The sequence below is a fragment of the Brachyistius frenatus genome, unplaced genomic scaffold (genome assembly GCF_029030835.1).
Source record: "Brachyistius frenatus isolate BFR_SWC_R1_liver_20210118 unplaced genomic scaffold, ASM2903083v1 Contig_221, whole genome shotgun sequence".
Lineage (NCBI taxonomy): Eukaryota > Metazoa > Chordata > Actinopteri > Embiotocidae > Brachyistius > Brachyistius frenatus.
This window is the reverse complement of record NW_027210820.1, coordinates 265,001-285,136: the sequence shown is the minus strand read 5'-3', so window position 1 is coordinate 285,136 and position 20,136 is coordinate 265,001. Positions and strand designations below refer to the sequence as shown.

The 20,136-nt window shown below is 44.6% G+C and overlaps 1 protein-coding gene across 2 annotated transcripts in view; it reads left to right on the top strand.

The window, feature by feature from the left end:
- trappc8 (trafficking protein particle complex subunit 8) overlaps positions 1-16,395 on the top strand; it is a 32,441-nt gene extending 16,046 nt beyond the window's left edge. For both annotated transcript variants that reach the window (XM_069719716.1, XM_069719715.1), the window contains 20 exons: positions 136-236; positions 538-643; positions 751-882; positions 1,440-1,664; positions 2,178-2,283; positions 3,830-4,024; positions 4,919-5,091; positions 5,195-5,269; positions 6,253-6,358; positions 6,465-6,622; positions 7,056-7,489; positions 8,110-8,266; positions 8,402-8,498; positions 8,614-8,682; positions 8,794-8,843; positions 10,070-10,270; positions 10,502-10,603; positions 11,579-11,718; positions 14,321-14,410; positions 15,316-16,395. In XM_069719716.1, coding sequence (XP_069575817.1) covers positions 136-236; positions 538-643; positions 751-882; positions 1,440-1,664; positions 2,178-2,283; positions 3,830-4,024; positions 4,919-5,091; positions 5,195-5,269; positions 6,253-6,358; positions 6,465-6,622; positions 7,056-7,489; positions 8,110-8,266; positions 8,402-8,498; positions 8,614-8,682; positions 8,794-8,843; positions 10,070-10,270; positions 10,502-10,603; positions 11,579-11,718; positions 14,321-14,410; positions 15,316-15,550 — 2,952 coding nt within the window. In that variant the 3' untranslated portion in view covers positions 15,551-16,395. The remainder of the gene's footprint in view (positions 1-135; positions 237-537; positions 644-750; positions 883-1,439; positions 1,665-2,177; positions 2,284-3,829; positions 4,025-4,918; positions 5,092-5,194; positions 5,270-6,252; positions 6,359-6,464; positions 6,623-7,055; positions 7,490-8,109; positions 8,267-8,401; positions 8,499-8,613; positions 8,683-8,793; positions 8,844-10,069; positions 10,271-10,501; positions 10,604-11,578; positions 11,719-14,320; positions 14,411-15,315) is intronic.
- Positions 16,396-20,136: the final 3,741 nt, after the last annotated feature.

Below are 20,136 nucleotides of genomic sequence, written 5' to 3'. Positions count from 1 at the left end.
AGCTGGAGGCTGATTACTGATTCTTTGTTTGTTCATACAATCTCACTGAACTCTTGAATGCTAAATGATCATAAAGCCATTTATTTTCTTTCCTCTCTTGACTCGGTCTCTCTTCCACACCGACATGTTGTGCAGGAAATGGCAGCGGTGTCGGCCTTTCTGCAGGGTGGAGCCCCCAGACCTTATCCAGCACACTACATGGATACTGCGATACAGACGTACCGAGATGTCTGCAAGTACGACTGACTTCTTTTATCATCTCTGTCTACCTGCTGTTTCAGTTTAAAGGCAGTTTTAGGAAGTTATTGTGTTGTAGCAGACTTTCATGAACCAGCTTCTTTATTATGGAGAACAACATCAGGCTGTGTTTTAAGGATGTGCAACATGGCAGTGTTTATAATTGTTTGGTTTGGTTTGGTGTTTTGACAGCCGTGTCACAGCCGGTCAGAGTAATACCTGCATGTGAATATTCCTCCGTAGCTTCACTGCATGTTCACCTGTTCTCCTGACAGCATGTCGTCCCTCTGCCCTCCACAGGAACATGCTGCTGGCCGAGCGCTGTGCTCTACTCAGCGCCGAGATACTGAAGAGTCAGGGAAAATACTCCGAGGCTGCAGCACTTCTCATTAAGATGACCAGCGAGGTCAGTGCTGTCGTATGACCCCCTCCCACTCCCGCCCCCAAGTGCACTGCACACCTGACACTGAGTGAAACTGCAGCACATTAATCCATCTTTTCCTCTCCGTCCAGGACTCGGACCTGCGCAGTGCTCTGCTCCTGGAACAGGCCGCCCACTGTTTCATTAATATGCGCAACCCGATGGTGCGAAAGTTTGCCTTCCACATGATCCTGGCAGGTCATCGTTTCAGCAAAGCAGGCCAGGTGAGCCTCTGAGCCGTCACTCATCTATACGGTGACCTCCTACTGCTGCTGAGCAGCTCTGAACACCTGTGATGTGTCTGTCTGTGACAGTGTGTGTGTTCACTTTTACACCTTCCAGTAAGCGGCTTATTTGTGCGTTGTTTCATCTGTAATCTGCAGTATTGAAGTTCAAGTTACATTCCCAGTTTTCTGTGTTCAGGAGTATATTTAGTTCCAGTCCATTATTATATTCTGGTTAAAAAAAACAGTCCAATTTAGCAGGGTCTCCAGGAGTAAAAAGGGAAGGCACCATGGATGTGTTGAGTAGATAGCATCTCATTTATTCAAATAAAATTTGCTCAGTGTTGCATACACATCAGCTTCCTCCACAGAACAAGAGTGTGGATGCAGTTTTTGGTCAAAAAGAAGCCTTTCTTCTCAGTTGAGCTGCGTGACAGGGACTGCTGCAGCCAAGCACGCTGACTTCCTGATAGCTTGCTGCAAACTTTAATGAGATAAAAACCTGTATTATTGATCCATTATAAACCTAACCTCTTCCTCCTTCTGTCTTCATGTAGAGGAGACATGCACTGCGGTGTTACTGCCAGGCCATGCAGGTGTACAAGGAGAGAGGCTGGTCTTTGGCAGAGGATCACATCAACTTTACAATCGGTCGTCAGTCTTTCACACTGCGGCAGCCAGAGGATGCTGTAACGGCCTTCAGACAGATCCTGATCAACGACAGCAGACAGACGGCCACGCAGCAGGGCGCCTTCCTCAGAGAGTACCTCTACGTTTACAAGGTGAACCTCCACATTTACAAGGTGAACCTCCACGATACCGAGGTGAACCTCCACGATACAGAGGTGAACCTCCACGTTTACAAGGTGAACCTCCACGTTACCAAGGTGAACCTCCACGTTACAAGGTGAACCTCTACGATACCGAGGTGAACCTCTACGATACCGAGGTGAACCTCCACGTTTACAAGGTGAACCTCCACGTTACCAAGGTGAACCTCTAGTTACCGAGGTGAACCTCTACGATACCGAGGTGAACCTCACAACCAGAGAAATGTCCCTCATCTTTTTATACTCTTACTTTTATACTTCCAGAATATTGTGTTAATTAACTATTGCGAATCTTACAATCACAATAATTAATGTAAGTTCAACCAATCTCTTCAACATGTGTTCTTCATTTACAGTCAGCATCATCAACACAGACCGCATGCCTGATTATTCTAGCACTTTGTAGAAACAGATAATTTTATTAAATGAATGCGGTGAAAATGTGTTGTGTGTGTTGGTTCTTAGAGTGTGGTCGGGTCGAATGCAGACAGCCTCCCCCAGCTGCCGCTGCCCTGCATCCACAGCTCAGCCACACGGGTCTACTTCGGACATGAGCGCCGCCTCGCAGAAGGTAACGCTGATGAGGAACATGTGAGCATGACTCCATCTCAACAAAAGAGTGATGATTAGACCTTATTACCCAGGACCTCTAGTTTTGGCTACACACTCAGGGTTTTTACCCTTTAAAAAATTTCCCCTCGGGGATTAATAAAGTAAATACCTACCTACCTACCTACCTACCTTTACAGTGTTTGGGCTACATGATGGCTACATCGCTGTAACACACACGTGTTCACACTGGCAACGCAATCTTTCTACGCCGAGTCTATCCTTGATGATGGCCATTGGTCATGTGATTTTTGTTTACCCTCCTTAAATGAGTGGGAGCAGGAAAGATGAGAGACTTGGGATTGTTGGGATTTATCTACGACTGTATAGTACACACATCGATAAACACAGTGCCAAGCAACTAGTTTACATTCTAACTTGCTTGCTTGCTTAGTTTGAACAAGACCATTGTACCAAGAAAACAGCCACAGTGAAGCCATATATCAATGCCATTTGTATTTATTATTATTATTATTATTTGTCAGTTCTGTTTGTGTTGTCATGAGCTGCACTAAAGAGCAATTTGAAACTATCCAACAAGGTCAGCACATCTTGGTTTGTCTGCGACACAAAATGACCTCAGTTTGGTAAATTGATGATGAGCTGATTGACTTCATCACATTCAGCTGTATCAGGAAAAAAAACTGCAAACTAAACACCGTCAGTAACAGTAATACTTTTGGCATCAAACTTCATTTCTTTACTCTCCAAAGCAACACCAGTGTTAACTCTGGTTCTGCTTCTGTTGTGTAAAGAGTGGCAGCCATCAGTGTGTTTACTGGTCATTTCATCAGAGCACAACTTTTTGTGCAGTCCGAGCAGAGAAAATGACACAAATCTTTTACTATAACAAAAAGTGGATGTAGTCTTTTTGAGATTTGGTATGTTATCACCAAACACATTATTGCGACACTCCTATATCAATAATTTCCTTTTCTCATCCTAACATGTTAGAAAACACAACTACTTCTTCCTCTCATGTTGAACTGAGGGCAGATTGGACAATGCAGTGACTCACTGTCACCTCTTGTGGTACAAAGTGGTATTACAAGAAAGGCCAGGCAACATCACCACTGTAGTTTCTACACTTTCTTCAGATCATTTTTAGTTTAAGAATGTTTTAAACTAAACCTCAAGAAACACCTTTAATATAATAATAATCAATAATAGTTTTACTGCTCTATGATAGCAGAGTTCTATGTGTATGTGTGTGAACTTTCTTTAAGATCATTTCTGTGTGCTGATGGGAAGTACTGAAAAAACTTCCCTCAGAATTTTTCATCACACTTTCCTCAGCATTATTGTGAAACTGCTATTAAATAGTATTTTATGTAATATTTAAAAAAGCTCTAAAAGGTCACGATAGGAAAAATAAAAGGCACCTTTGAGCACAGGTTTCCTCTAACTGGGGCCTCCTAGCTGTGAATGTATGTGTGTGACAGGAACTACAGTCATTGCCTGTAACAACCGGTCACTCCATTTGCTCTTTGATATGTGACCTTGTTCAGGGGAGAAGCAGGCAGCCACTCACGTGTCCTTGGACCAGGAGTACGACCAGGACTTGTCAGCCATGTGGTGTGGTCTGGAGGAGCAGCTCGTAGCGTCTGCTAACCGGTGGATGGTCCCAGCAAACTTCCAGCCCACCCAGTGCTGCCTGAACAGCCAGACAGACAACCTCCGTCATCCGCTGGCTGTGGTGGAGGGTAAGATGTCCTCAGCAGACACAGTGGACCTGTGTCTGAAACTATATCCAGGACATCACTCAGTATTAGTCTGCACTTCAACCAATCAGGAGTTACTAGTTTGTGTTGCTGTAGTGTAATGCAGTGATTTAGACTGTGCTTCGTGTGCAAGGCTCCACCTGATGATGCACACAAGCCTCACTGAAGGCTAACAACTTCATTCCAAAGATTTTCCTTCTCACAGTCCCTGCAGCTACTCGCAATGATTAACACAAATTCTGCAATATTTGCGGGAACTTGCAATTTTGTAATATTTCCACATTTTTTTCTGCAAAAAATGTCATTGGCAGAAGTTGTGCTGAAAGTATTAACCGCATAAAGTAAATCTTTTCAAACAAAATTCACTTTATTAACTCTAAAGCTCTTATTTTGACAGCTGATGTAGTCCTTGTTTCTATATTCCAGTCACAGACGGTCTGTTCTGGAAACATACGCAGCTTTTAGGACCATTTAGGAGCTTTTATCCAAGTTCAATAAATACATTTAAAAAAAGATTAGAGCTAATAATATTTCTGTGATGTGCAGCATGGTTATTATCAAAGGAAGTGATTACATATTCATTCTTTTATCAGGTAGTGCTTGGGAAAAAAAAAATCAAATTTTTCTGTCACGACCTGGAATTTTTGGTAATTTACACAATTTTACTGCAAGAAATTCACTTAAAACTCCACAAATTGCATTGAAATTTGTGAGACTGATTAAATTTGAAAGTATTACAGACAACAGTTATTACATCTTCACATCACATGGCAGTTATGAAAGAATTAGTTGGTTCTGATTGAAGTACAGTATTTTATCAATATAATGTACCTGTGCTCAGCAGGTTGGCGTAATGTCCTCTGTCTGTCCCCACAGAGCCAATCATAGTGGAGGTGACATTCAGGAACCCTTTGAAGGTGTCTCTGACTCTGTCCAGCCTGTCTCTCCTCTGGAGGTTTACTGACGATGAATCGTCTTCATCTACGGAGAGGACAGCCAAGGAGCTGCCAGCAGAGGCCATCACCAACGAGGAGACCCCAGCTGGGGGGGTGGGTTCATCCTCTCAAGACTTCTGATTCTTAGTTCACTTCCATATTCAAATGTGATTCCTGAGATTTGTCTGGTCTCTTCTGTCTGCGCCTCCTCTGGCAGATGACCCAGAAAGATGACATCGTCACCACGGAGGTGATCCAGGAGTTCTACATGGGTCCAGAGGAAACCAAAACGGTGAGGTACCCTCCGAGGTTACCAGTGCAGCGGCCCACCATCAGTGATCTGCCCGCGACTGCAGTGTGTTATGTAGAGTGGACTTGTGGACGAATCAGTAGATAGTCAGGGATCATCACACTGACAGAATGGAAACATGGATAGAGAGATGGATCTAGAGAGAGAGACTTTATTAAGCCCGCAAGGGGAAATTTGTACATGTACAGGGCAAAGCAATAAATTACAGAATATAAAATAAAGGTACTAAAAAATATTAAATTACATAAACAAATTTAAATGCACATTATATACAACTTGGATATAAATAAAAATAGAATAATATTAAATGTAACTAAAATAATCTAATAAATTAAACAGGACAAGCAAACAACAGTGCAACGTGTTAATGAAGTGTGATTGATTTGCCAGAGGTAAGTTATTGTACAGTCTGATGGCAGAGGGCAGGAACAACAGACCAGAACTCCCTCTGAAGATAATACGGGTGCATCCCCACGGCTAGAAGTTCACTGTCCGGGCTACAGAAACGTTCCTTCACGCACACATCTCATCACACCTACTTGTCCAATAAGCAATAAACTGTGTGTGTTTCATAGAATAGAAGTGTCTGATTTTATTCTCTGACAGCAGCACAACATAAAGACAAAGTGTTTATCTCTCAGGGGAAGTTGAAGATGTGTACATGCATTGTTGTAACTGTTGTAAATCTTGCATGACAAGAGGCAGTCCTAAAGTCATAAAAGCAGTGAGCACAGCTGACTTGTAATTTGAACTGTAGTGCTACAGAGCTGCGTGTCCTGTGTAACGGATGACATCACAGACTGCACACTTTGATGGAAGAGGCCTCAGATGTGTCAAAACATGTTCACATCAGCCACAAAAAATACGTGTTCATAACAACTGAAATGTCTTTTTAAATCTCCATGGAACAGTTTTTGTGCCCCACGACAGTCAAACTAACACCATGTTGTGTTGTTGGATCTCAGGCCCGCCTCAGGCTGCTGCCTCACAGAACCGGTCAGCTGAACATCGGGGGTATAGTCTACAACCTGGCTGCAGCTTCCTCTGGAGAGACGGCTGCCAGTACTGAAGGTAAGCGTCTGCTAGAAGTAGTCCTCACGTCTACTCAACTGTATTTCACTTCCTGTTTTATATTTTAAGCTGCCACGATGTCACAGAATTGATTTCCTGTCTGTAGACCAGCAGACTTCAGATTTGATGGTCGTTCGTGGCAGACAGGACTTGAAAATCCGCGGTCCGCGACTTAACCTGACCAAAGAGGACAAGATGGTGGTTCGGCACGGTCCAGATCGACGTCTGGATCCCATCATAACACCCCCGATGCCCCTGATGGAGGTACTGACTCGTCCCAACCTGCAGTCTGATACAGTGAATGTGCAGCTCTGTAGCCGGGCCAACCAGACAACCTGTCACATTGGCTGCTTCACACTCTGATTGGCTCTGCAACCCTTCATTCAGTTCAGCTAGCTCTGATGAAAAAATGAATGAAGGGACCTGGATTTCAAAGCATTTCTTTGGCCGTAATTTAAATGGATCTGCAGCTTCAATATCAGACAACTTAAAATAACACTAATATTGATTCTAATCATCGTACTCAGAACATAGACGAGTCAAAATCTCCTTTTTTAAAATGTAATCATTTCCTGGCTTCATATTTAGACTGAAGGAATTAAATGATCATATTTGTAACCATAAATTATGTTATATGTCCTAAAAATGAATCGTGTCCTGTTCACCAGCTCTGCTTTGATCAGTTTGTGTGTGTCAGGTGTTCTTCCTGCAGTTCCCCACCGCTCTGCTGTGCGGTGAGATCAGAAAAGCCTACGTGGAGTTCTGTAACGTCAGCGGCGTTGCTCTGTGTGGCCTGCGGGTGGCGTCCACGCACCCTGACTTCTTCACGTTTGGCAGCCAGGCCACGACACCCCTCACTCCCGTCAGCCCGACCTCAGCCGAGAACTGCTCGGCCTATAAAACCTTAGCCACGCCCCTCCAGCCGGGCTCGGTGGCATCCGAGATCCTGGTTTCAGCGAAGGACTTCAGCCAGCCGGCGGGCGGGATGGAAATCCCGCTGGATGGCGGCACGCTTCAGCCCGGGGAGTCCACCCAGCTGCCGCTGTGGCTGCGGGGTCCGGACCAGGAGGGGGTCCATGAAATCAACTTCCTGTTCTACTACGAGAGCACACAGAAAGAACTCAAAATCAGGTACCAATTCAGAGGGAACTCAACTTGATAATCTCATATTCAGATGCTCAGTCCAAGCGTCATAGAGCAGTCTCAAGATGTTTTAACCCTAGAGGGCGCTACAAATACAAAAGGTTTATATCTTGTTATCCGGATTCACGGGAAATTCGGGTCACAGGATCTAAGGGTCACATCGGTTGAGTCCTAAGATTTGATGATTGATTAAAGTGGGAATCTATCATTAGATGTTTCTCATCTGTTAAACATGGAGCAGTAAAATGGGGAATTGCAGCTATGGCGTCCACTGAGTGTCCACTGAGTGTCCACTGAGTGTCCTGCAGTCGGTGAAGGAACTGAAACAGGATGATGATGTCATGCAGACGGGAGAATCCTCCATCACCTGCCTGAACTACAGGAAACACAATGAAGCCTTCACCTGGCAGGGGGGAACGCCAGCTGATCCTCTCTCCTCCTCTCCTCCTTTCTCCTCTCCCCTCCTCTCTCCTCCTCTCTTCTCTCTCTCTCTCTCTCCTTCTCTCCTCTCTCCTCCTCTCTCCTCCTCTCTCCTCTTCTCTCTTCTCTCCTCCTCTCTCCTCTTCTCTCCTCTCCTCCTCACCTCTTCTCCTCCTCTCCTCCTGCAGTCACCGTGTGTTGCGTCACACCGTGTTCATCTGTGCCAGCCGCTCCCTCAGTGTTCAGGCGTCGGCCTGCCGCAGCAGTGTTCCTCCTCATCAGTGTGTGGAGGAGACCGGCAGCGGAGGAACCCTGGTCTTCATCGATGTGGAGAACATCAACGCAGTGAGACGCACAGCAGAACACACACACACACACACACACACACACACACACACACACACACACACACACACACACACACACACACACACACACACACACACACACCTCAGTGTTGATCTCCTCTCTCCTCCTCAGAGTGAAGGAGGCGTGCGGGAGTTCCACATCGTTCAGGTTTCCAGCAGCAGTCAGCGCTGGCGTCTCCACAAGTACATCAACCCCAACCAGGAGAAAGGTGTGGTGTTCCTTTCTGTGGTTCCACGTGTTCATACAGGACGTTCTGTATTTTCGACCTCCTCCCATCATGTGATGTTGGTCACAGCTTTTCTGTCCTCCATCTTCTCCTCCAGACTGTAAGCTGAGCAGCAGAGAACGAGCCAAGCTGTGTTTCAGGGCGACCCGATGCCGACCTCATCAAGGTGCTGCAGGACATCACGACCTCATCAGAGGGCTGCAGGACATCACGACCTCATCAGAGGGCTGTGGTTCACTTGTAAATGAAGTGGTGTGTGTTTCTGGGTTGTCTGCAGCTCCCGTGGAGAAGTTCACCTTCGCAGACCTGAATCTGGGGAACGAGCGGGTAAACACCAACCTCACCGTAACACCTGGAGGAACAACCAGTCACCACAGCACACTGCAACATGTCATGAGTTGAAATGTGTCATGTGACCCTCAGTCTGGGACACCACACACACACACACACACACACACACACACACACACACACACACACACACACACACACACACACACGCCAGGCAGGCATTGTGTCCCAGACTGAAGATCACATGACACATTTCAACACACACCCTTTTACCTGTTGAAGTCTACATGACATAATGAGAGCCCCCCCTCCCCCGTGTTATTACTATTAATATTTTACAGTGTAAATGTGACCACAGATGGTTTCCTGGTATTAGTTTATGTTAATTATGTTAATTCGACCCCACGGAGCACCGAGCAACAAACCAAGTGATTTCCTTCTGGACTTCCCACAGAGTCCAATTTACAATTACGTATACATACAATAAGATAGATACAAATAATTATTTTAGAAAAAAATAAGGGCAATGAATAAATACACAAACACAGACTATATACATAAAATGAAAATAAATAAATATCGCGTTTATACAGGGGAACAGATGTGACTTGTCGTGACCTTTGACCTCCAAAATCATATCGGTTCATCCTTGAATTAAATAGAAAATTACAAGACATTTCCTCCTGACGTTCCTGAAATATCTCGTGACCTTTGACCTTTGATCACCATAATCTTATCACTTCTTCGCTGGTACCAAATGAATCGTTTAGCCAAGTTTAAGGAAATTTCCTCAGTATTCTTGGAATATTGCATTTTCCGAACAGGACAGACAGATGAGAGGGACATGAGGTCACAGTGACCTTGAACTTTGACCTCTGACCACCAAACTCCAATCAGTTCATCGTCAAGGCCGAGCAAGCGGATTGAAGAAATATTTATCCAGGCGTTCCTGAGACATTATGTTTGTGTGAATGTGTAGAAATAATGTTGCAGTGACCTTAACCTTTGACCCCCCCAAAATCTAATCAGTCATAAATTGGTATCCAGTGAATGGTTTCACCAAGTTGGAAGAAACTCCCTCGAGGCGTTCTGGCGATATGTCATCCATGAGAAGGGGACAGACGTCTGTATATATACGATATAATACACATAACAACAGGCAGAATGAAATCACCATGTCACAGAGAGACAAACCGTTTTGTCCTAAAAAGTGTGAGGAAGGCCGATGAGGTCATCTCACCTCCCACGCCGTCTCGTTGCAGATCATCAGCTCCTCCACGCCCTGCGGAGACTTCTTCTTCCGCTGCCGTCAGACCTCCGAGCCTCGGCAGCAGGACGTGACCCCGTCGAGGACGGCGTCCGGCGGCAGGACTCACGGTGGCGGACCCTCCGAGGACTGTGACGTCAACAGTATCGCCAGGAAGTGTGACGAGATGGACCTGAACATCATCGTCATCTGGAAGGTCAGTGGAACACAGCACCATGAGGGACAGCTGCAGTAGGGGAGTATTAGTCCACTGATCACCTGAATACATCATCATATTAATCCATGCTGTGTGTGTGTGTGTGTGTGTGTGTGTGTGTGTGTGTGTGTGTGTGTGTGTGTGTGTGTGTGTGTGTGTGTGTGTGTGTGTGTGTGTGTGTGTGTGTGTGTGTGTGTGTGTGCGTGTGTGTGCGTGTGTGTGTGTGTGTAGGCCTACGTGGTGGAGGACAACAAACAGCTGATCCTGGAGGGTCAGCTCCACGTGGCCCTGCAGACAATCGGAAAAGAGGCCAGTTCTCTGACTCCTAAAGAGGTACAGTACACACACACACACAAACACACACACATAGACACACATACACACACACAAACACACACAGACACACACTCTGTGATATCTCACCATTACAGCTATTTTACTGAGTCAGTTTTTTAACTGTAAAATCCAAACCGTGGCTCAGAGCCTTCATCCTAAACACCAGCAGCAAGCAGCTGTTGGAGCTCAGAAGATTCTGTGAAGAAACATGATGATGTCATCGATGGTCAGCTCAGTCTGTCAGTCTGTGTTTCAATAATCAATTATATGAGGATAAATCAATAAGTTCCCAGTCTGCTGCTCGTGATGTGCACGGAGCAGCAGCAGAAGGTATTGATCCATCCTGTATAATGATGAGTGATGGTGAACAGTATCTGGACCAGATGTATTGATCCATCCTGTATAATGATGAGTGATGGTGAACAGTATCTGGACCAGATGTATTGATCCATCCTGTATAATGATGAGTGATGGTGAACAGTATCTGGACCAGATGTATTGATCCATCCTGTATAATGATGAGTGATGGTGAACAGTATCTGGACCAGATGTTCCTCCTGAATGTTTCACAGCTTCATGTTTCATTTGTTTGCCTCTGACATGGTGAGGTCATCTTTGTTGAACTTTTCCTGACGACAGGACAAGAGAATCCAAGACGTTGTCTGACCACAGTAAGAGTTTAAAACTGAAGTATGAATACAGTAATCAGAGGTTGCCACGGTAACCAGAAGTGTAAAATGTGCTTGTTGTGATGTGTGCGAAGGTAAATGTAAAGGTTGATGTCCACTTCACTGATTCCTGACGTTTCATTTTATGGACATGGAGGGAAAACTACAAGCTGACGGCAGGAAGTGGACGTTTGTCCTCCTGCTGATGTCTCCGTCTGTGGACCTCAAACATCTTTGAAGTAATAATGACGGATCAGCTGTCCACACAGGAGACGAGGTGACGTGTTGCTCTCTGTGTTCTCAGGACGCTCAGGAGATGGTGCTGCTCAAGTTTAAGTCTGAGCTTCCTCCTCCGGTCGTTCTTCCCTCCGCCCAACTTTCACAGCTCATCAAAACCAACCTGCACTACCCAGAAACCTACACACACCTGTTTGACCAGGACAGGTAACACTCACCTACACACACACACACACACACACACACACACACACACACACACACACACACACACACACACACACACACACACACACACACACACACACACACACACACACTGACACTCACACACCATTTTGTTTTAATTTGTTTGGTCCTGATTGTGCAGCAGGTTCAGGGGAAGGCTTGGTTCTGAAAACTCCTGCCAGCTTTTAAATCATGTTCCTGTTTGTTGTCTGCTCAGCACAACGCAGCATGTTTCTCTGTTCATCACAGGTCGGCGAGTTTCTGCTCTTTAGCTGCACGTTTTTTGTTTCCTTTTTTTTCGACAGCGCAGAAAAACATGTTGACGGATAGAACAGCTTCCGCTCTATAAGTGAAGAGTCCTGGTTTAATCCAGACAAACCTCGGAGTCTGAGTGTTTCAGTGATGAACTCTGAGTGTTTCAGTGATGAACTCTGAGTGTTTCAGTGATGAACTCTGAGTGTTTCAGTGATGAACTCTGAGTGTTTCAGTGATGAACTCTGAATGTTTCAGTGATGAACTCTGAATGTTTCAGTGATGAACTCTGAATGTTTCAGTGATGAACTCTGAGTGTTTCAGTGATGAACTCTGAGTGTTTCAGTGATGAACTCTGAATGTTTCAGTGATGAACTCTGAGTGTTTCAGTGATGAACTCTGAGTGTTTCAGTGATGAACTCTGAGTGTTTCAGTGATGAACTCTGAGTGTTTCAGTGATGAACTCTGAGTGTTTCAGTGATGAACTCTGAGTGTTTCAGTGATGAACTCTGAGTGTTTCAGTGATGAACTCTGAGTGTTTCAGTGATGAACTCTGAATGTTTCAGTGATGAACTCTGAGTGTTTCAGTGATGAACTCTGAATGTTTCAGTGATGAACTCTGAGTGTTTCAGTGATGAACTCTGAATGTTTCAGTGATGAACTCTGAGTGTTTCAGTGATGAACTCTGAGTGTTTCAGTGATGAACTCTGAATGTTTCAGTGATGAACTCTGAGTGTTTCAGTGATGAACTCTGAGTGTTTCAGTGATGAACTCTGAGTGTTTCAGTGATGAACTCTGAATGTTTCAGTGATGAACTCTGAGTGTTTCAGTGATGAACTCTGAATGTTTCAGTGATGAACTCTGAGTGTTTCAGTGATGAACTCTGAGTGTTTCAGTGATGAACTCTGAGTGTTTCAGTGATGAACTCTGAGTGTTTCAGTGATGAACTCTGAATGTTTCAGTGATGAACTCTGAGTGTTTCAGTGATGAACTCTGAGTGTTTCAGTGATGAACTCTGAGTGTTTCAGTGATGAACTCTGAGTGTTTCAGTGATGAACTCTGAGTGTTTCAGTGATGAACTCTGAGTGTTTCAGTGATGAACTCTGAGTGTTTCAGTGATGAACTCTGAATGTTTCAGTGATGAACTCTGAATGTTTCAGTGATGAACTCTGAATGTTTCAGTGATGAACTCTGAGTGTTTCAGTGATGAACTCTGAATGTTTCAGTGATGAACTCTGAGTGTTTCAGTGATGAACTCTGAGTGTTTCAGTGATGAACTCTGAGTGTTTCAGTGATGAACTCTGAGTGTTTCAGTGATGAACTCTGAATGTTTCAGTGATGAACTCTGAGTGTTTCAGTGATGAACTCTGAGTGTTTCAGTGATGAACTCTGAGTGTTTCAGTGATGAACTCTGAGTGTTTCAGTGATGAACTCTGAGTGTTTCAGTGATGAACTCTGAATGTTTCAGTGATGAACTCTGAGTGTTTCAGTGATGAACTCTGAGTGTTTCAGTGATGAACTCTGAGTGTTTCAGTGATGAACTCTGAGTGTTTCAGTGATGAACTCTGAGTGTTTCAGTGATGAACTCTGAGTGTTTCAGTGATGAACTCTGAATGTTTCAGTGATGAACTCTGAGTGTTTCAGTGATGAACTCTGAGTGTTTCAGTGATGAACTCTGAGTGTTTCAGTGATGAACTCTGAATGTTTCAGTGATGAACTCTGAGTGTTTCAGTGATGAACTCTGAGTGTTTCAGTGATGAACTCTGAGTGTTTCAGTGATGAACTCTGAGTGTTTCAGTGATGAACTCTGAGTGTTTCAGTGATGAACTCTGAATGTTTCAGTGATGAACTCTGAATGTTTCAGTGATGAACTCTGAGTGTTTCAGTGATGAACTCTGAGTGTTTCAGTGATGAACTCTGAATGTTTCAGTGATGAACTCTGAATGTTTCAGTGATGAACTCTGAGTGTTTCAGTGACGAACTCTGAATGTTTCAGTGACGAACTCTGAGTGTTTCAGTGATGAACTCTGAATGTTTCAGTGATGAACTCTGAATGTTTCAGTGATGAACTCTGAATGTTTCAGTGATGAACTCTGAGTGTTTCAGTGATGAACTCTGAGTGTTTCAGTGATGAACTCTGAATGTTTCAGTGATGAACTCTGAATGTTTCAGTGATGAACTCTGAATGTTTCAGTGATGAACTCTGAATGTTTCAGTGATGAACTCTGAATGTTTCAGTGATGAACTCTGAATGTCTGAACCTCCATCAGTCTGTCCGCCGGTTTGTTGAACGGCCCGTGAAGACGTAACGCTGTCCTCCTGTCCACAGTCTCTGTTTGGTGCCGGTGACTCTGATTCTGTCCAACTGCTCCGTGGTTCAGGTGGACGTCTTCATCGACCTGAGACACAAAAGCAGCAGGTACGTTTCCGAATTGTGTGTGTGTGTGTGTGTGTGTGTGGGGGGGGGGGTCACGAACGTTGTTCGGTAGACACGTGGGTTTGTTTGAAGTTGAAAGTCCTGTTGGTCCATGGTCCGGGTCCGATTCCCGTCGTGAAAGACCGTCCCGCCTCCTGTCTGTAGCAGAAGGCCTGAGCTGACAGTGACATCATCAGGTTTATATTCTCACTGTTGACTTCAGTTCCTCCAGAATCACAAAGCTGTTAACGGGCCGAGTCCTCCAGCATCTGTTCAACTCGTACAGTCGCTTCATTTTTACATGTTTTATTATGTTGGAAATTCAAGTTGACATAAAACCCTGTTTTAAAAAACAGTTTGGATGCTGTGTGAAATGTAAATAAAGACAGAATTCAATGATTTGCAAATCATGTAAACCCCATTTTCTTTTATTGAAAATAGACCAAAGACAACATATCAAATGTTGAAACAGACTAAATTTGTATTGTTTTATGAAAAATATTTGTTCATTTTGAATTTGATGCCAGCAACACATCTCAAATGTTGTGGCTCCTGCAGACTGTCGCTCAGTCTTCTCTGTGATCCCAGTAATAATATTTCATAATAATAATGTTCACTCAGAGGGGAGGACCAATCAGAGCCCAGAGTTTGTGCGTCAGTGCGATGACGTTGAAGTCCAGCGGTGTTGGAGGCTGGTGGGCACAGCTGATTGATGGAAGCTGCTCCAATAGTTGAAATGACCCCAGCAGGAAGTCATGTGGTGCTGCTTCAGAGACGCCGACGGCAGGTTGAGGGATCGGTTGCTGTAACGGATGGCTGACGGCTCAGAGCTCATAAAACCTGCTGTTCCTTTAACAGGACGTGTTGCATACTTAGTTCATCGTTCTTCCACTCTTCTTGTTCTGCAGCCCGGAGTCTCTGGAGGTCCACAGCTCCTTCTCCTGGGTGGGTCAGACCCAGTACAAGCTGCAGCTGAAGCCTCAGGAGGTTCTGGGCCTCACGCTGCGGGCCTGCTTCCTCCGGGCCGGCGTCTACAACCTGAACACACCGCGGGTCTTCGCCAAGCCGGCAGAGCAGAGCGCCATGTGTGAGACGAGTCAGCAGACGGCGAGTCCGGCCCTCATCATCATCAACGGAGCCTGACGGGGGGGCGGCCGGCCCGCAGAGGGGAGCACCGGGCCTCTGGACTCAGAAACCGCTCGGCAGAGTCCGCATGAACGTTCCTGTTCTGATGAATACCTGCACGGCAGCAAACGTATTTTTTTGTAACGATTAGTGAAATAGAAGTTTATTTAAAACCTTTGGTTCTAACAGACGTCCATCAGCTGATGCTCCGGATGAAGTTTGTTTCATGAGCCCGTGAGTTTCACTCATACTTTGACTTTGTACCAGCCCATCAGCAGGTTTAGCCCCCCCCCCACCACCACCACCACCACCACCACCCACCCGGCCAGCCAGCCTCCGTACCTCCACTGTCTCCACCCGCCCGGTTTGACCCATCTGTCACCAGCATCTCAAACCACCTGCTGAGTCTGGTACAAACCCCCAAAGCCACGTCAGAGTCCCGTTGGTGTCGGACCGCAACGTTCACTCGGACACGGAACCAACAGTGGAGACGGGCGTGTCCACCTGATGACATCATCACCGGTCTGAGCGCCACCGGTCCGGTTCAGCCGGACTGTGGACAGCTGTGACCTCTGAAGGAGAGCAGATGGCGGTCCAGCTCCTGACTGGACCGAGCAGCACGACTGTCTGTGAGCGTGACGTTTACATCCTGAATATTGTTCACCTCCGACTTCCTGTTCCGTGTGCACGCAGTAGGTTCCTTTTAAGACCCGTCAGTCTCCCGTGTGCTTCAACCTCAACATGTTGTGATTTAACTCTTGTATGCACTTGACTCGACATCTTTTCTGAAAAATGATGTATTATATTTATATATAACAAATTGGATGTAAATAGGAAATAAAGATGTAACTAATGATACTGATCAGGCTGCTTCTGTAAGTTCTGTTGGAGTTCTGATGATCTGCATCATGGAGAACAGCTGATGGCATTATTATTATTATTTGTCCTTGTAAGAAAATGTGTTAAAATGAAAACAAAAATTTGTTCACACCTTTTAGTAGATTTTGATCATCATGACATTTATGGTTTTAATTTACTCAAATATTTCTCCACACGGATCTAATGAATCGGTGATCAGATCAGTTTTCTATCATTTATGAAGGATGTGACCAAAGGAAAGAACTTCAGTTTCCATCTGATCTTGTCCGGTATCTGGTTGAAGACATGATTCCTGTTGGATTCATTTCTGTTCCAGGTGGAATGAAAAGCTTTGGATCTGCAGCTCGAGGTTTGAGATGTTCCAGCAGCACCGCACTGAAACGTCTTCTCACTGCAGCTCACGTCAGCTTTTTAGATCCTCCTTCCTGTCCTGGTGGACCTTCAGACTTGATTTGTTCTGGTTCAGGAGGTCCAGCCGTGTAGAGCAGAGTGGGTCAGGGCTCAGAGAAGTGGGAGAATCTGTTCCTGTTGCAGGTGACCCGGTTCTCCTCATTAGAGCCTCGCTCCTCTGAGAAGCTGTTGTTGGATGTTCCACATTGATGAGGCAGACGTGCTCCTCACCGACGGTCCTGATGTTTCTTCCTCCAACCAGACGAGCGGCAGGATGAAGGTAAACACAGTCAGCTTGTTGGACAAAGGACTTTTTAAAAAGCTGAATACTGATACTCGGTGTTTAGTAAACTGCATCAAGTAAAGCTGAAACTTGTAATTAATTCATATAAAACTATTTTGAATTATTTCAGCTAGTTTTTTTTCAACCCATGTGTCCTAATTCTTGCTTCTGTCTCGTCTGAGAGTAAAAAAGTTTTGGGCTTCAAGTGATTTTTGGGGAGAATTAACCTTTAATCACCTTCTGATGTAAATGAGAACATCTGATGTTAATTCAGCAAGAAACTAACATGAAGACGGAGTCAGGTTATCGGCTCTGATAAACATCAACAATCTGTGTGTGTGTGTGTGTGTGTGTGTGTGTGTGTGTGTGTGTGTGTGTGTGTGTGTGTGTGTGTGTGTGTGTGTGTGTGTTGTATGTGTGTGTCCAGGAGTGCTCCATGACTCCATCCTGAGAGGTGTCTGAGGAGCAGGAAGAACCGTTCTCTGTTGTTATCGACAGCCAGCTGCTGCAAACAGTAGAACAGAGACGCCTCCTCAGACGCCGTTCCTCCATATCAACGACTGTGTTCCCTCTCGCCCTGAAACGGCTGAATCACCTGACAGTTTGGGCTTCAGGAGGATCAAAATAAGTACACATTGTAATTTTAGGAACAAGTAACATTTTCTGTTTAATATATCATCTGTAAAAGCTGTCAAGTTATAAATATGTTGGCAAACATGAATTGTGCATTTTAACGATATTTAACCATCTGATTGACCGACGGGGCTAAACAGCAGCAGAACTTTAGTCCTCGCTAAAAGTTGTGGAACGTTTTGAACAGACTTAATCCAACTAGAACTGTAAATGTGTCTTCACTGTTTCACATTCAGGATGAAGACTTGGTGTTTGTTGAGGAAGAGACATCTGGACGTGTTTGAATATCTGCTGGATCTGCTTCATCATCCAGTGAAGACCACGGCCCTCAGCAGGTAGAGGAGTTCAAAGACATGTTTGATGTTACAGTTATTGCCCAAAGCTTTGGTGCAAGTTCATATTTCATATGTCCACATGTAGGAAGAAGACGTCCAATGCAGGGACATGCAGCCATGTCTACCCATCTCAGACATCCAGCTGTTGTGGACAAAGGTCATTGTCTTTGACTGGTTTGACAATGTTTCCTACTCTGAAGAGAAGCCATATAAATTGATATGTGGCATGTAGATTTATTACATTTATTATATTTAGAGACAAAGATGGCGAGATGTTAAAGTCTGTTCTACACACATTGACAGCAGTGATATCAAGCAGGATCTGTGTGAAGATAAAAACAACTATTGCCTTTATTCTCATCGTAGTGAGGACAGAACCTGTGAAAGAGACCAACTTCATGCTGAGATGGATCTTATTTCAAGGTCAATTATTTCATGGTATATTCATTCATTATGAAATATACTGTATTCATATGTTGGTATTAAATACATTCCAATGTGAGGCTGATTTCAAGATGTTAAACTTTTGACAGCGAGGAAGATGTTATCAGGTGGGTAAGATCACAGGTGGACTCCAGCAAGACTTCTGAGATTTGTGTATCCAGAGAGAACCTGGTGGAAAGAGCTCTGAAGTTATGGAAGCGTCAAAGAAATGTGGGTCCTGTGAATCTCTTGAGGATCCTGTTCCTGGAGAACAGGGATTGATACGGGCCTGAAAAAGGACTTTCGGCTCTGACGGCCTTTTCTCTGAGAACCTTTCATCTCAGGGTTTCCATGACTCCACTTTATTCCAGTAATAACAAAGGGAAGTTGAAGTTTTTAGCAGATTCATTTTATAACAATACAATCTTTTAATTGCTTGTTTATATGATGCCCAAAACAGTTAATATTGTATTAAGGCACTTTGCAGGATGAATGATGCAACAATTTCATGTTAGTGTATTCAGCTGTAAACCATGGACTGTGGTATCCTGAGAAATGGGATGATGTGTTGTGAATGCAAAGCATTAAAAGGAGATTTGAATCTTTTTGGTATTCTGGATTGTGGCTACGCAGGCAAAGTGGAGACGCAGCATAAAGACAACACATTAAGGTATTCACACAACATCTACTATTACTGCTGATGGAGCACATTGGAGCGGAGCCTCAGATAATCACAGGCCGTGTGGGGTTTCTTTTTTCTTGAAGAAATTGAAGGATCACGATAATCTGTTGTTCTTGTTTCGAGGCTGCTCTTTGGCTTCAATGTGAAACATTTATTTTGAGTAAAGAGAAATGAGCGAGAGGTCAAGGCACTCCAATTAAAATGCTCGATATGTATTTATTTTCCTGACATGTCCATGTAGGGCTCAAAGGAAATGTACATGGTTGTCTACATGTAGAAGCAAAGCCTTGTTGGAGGCCATTTTCCTGAGTCTGCTGCCCTAAAGTCTGAACTACTACAGATGGACTGGGACATTATTTCCTTTTCCTTAAAATGGATCTTTCTGTATTCAGGGCGACTGGACTTCATGTGAAGACCAAATGCATGCCCGAGCTGCAGCAGTTGCCTGAGGGCCTGAAAGTATATGACCTCATCACAGTCTGTTTGTCTTCAGAGACGACGACTCAGCAGGCTCTAGTTTTGCTTTGAGTGTTTACTGGTTGTACTACGTTGTGTTTCCTTCACTTCCTTTCTGCTTCTTAACCAGCTACGTTCTGAGGAATCTCACTGAGTATCATTATGTTTGAAATGTAAGTGGACTCGCATTACATCATGTCCCATCTGGCCCCGGAGTTCAGTCCAAGTGGCTCAAGGAAGCAAGTGAAGGATCCAAAATCTTGGAGCACTTCCAACATTTCCTCCTCGAACTTGAAGGTATCATCTTGTGGTGCATTGTGGGTCGTCTGATCAGTGTTTTCAGTCTTCAGTGAGTTTCTCAAGAGTAAAGCAGCGCTGAAAGTAACATATTTGTTCATGACGAGTGAAAACAAGTCAAACAAGGTGTTTCCTGAACGACTTATTCAGACAAGAAGGACTGCTGTCAGCGAATGTGTTAGAGAAGACTTCAGACAGGAAGTGACTCACCACACACACACACACA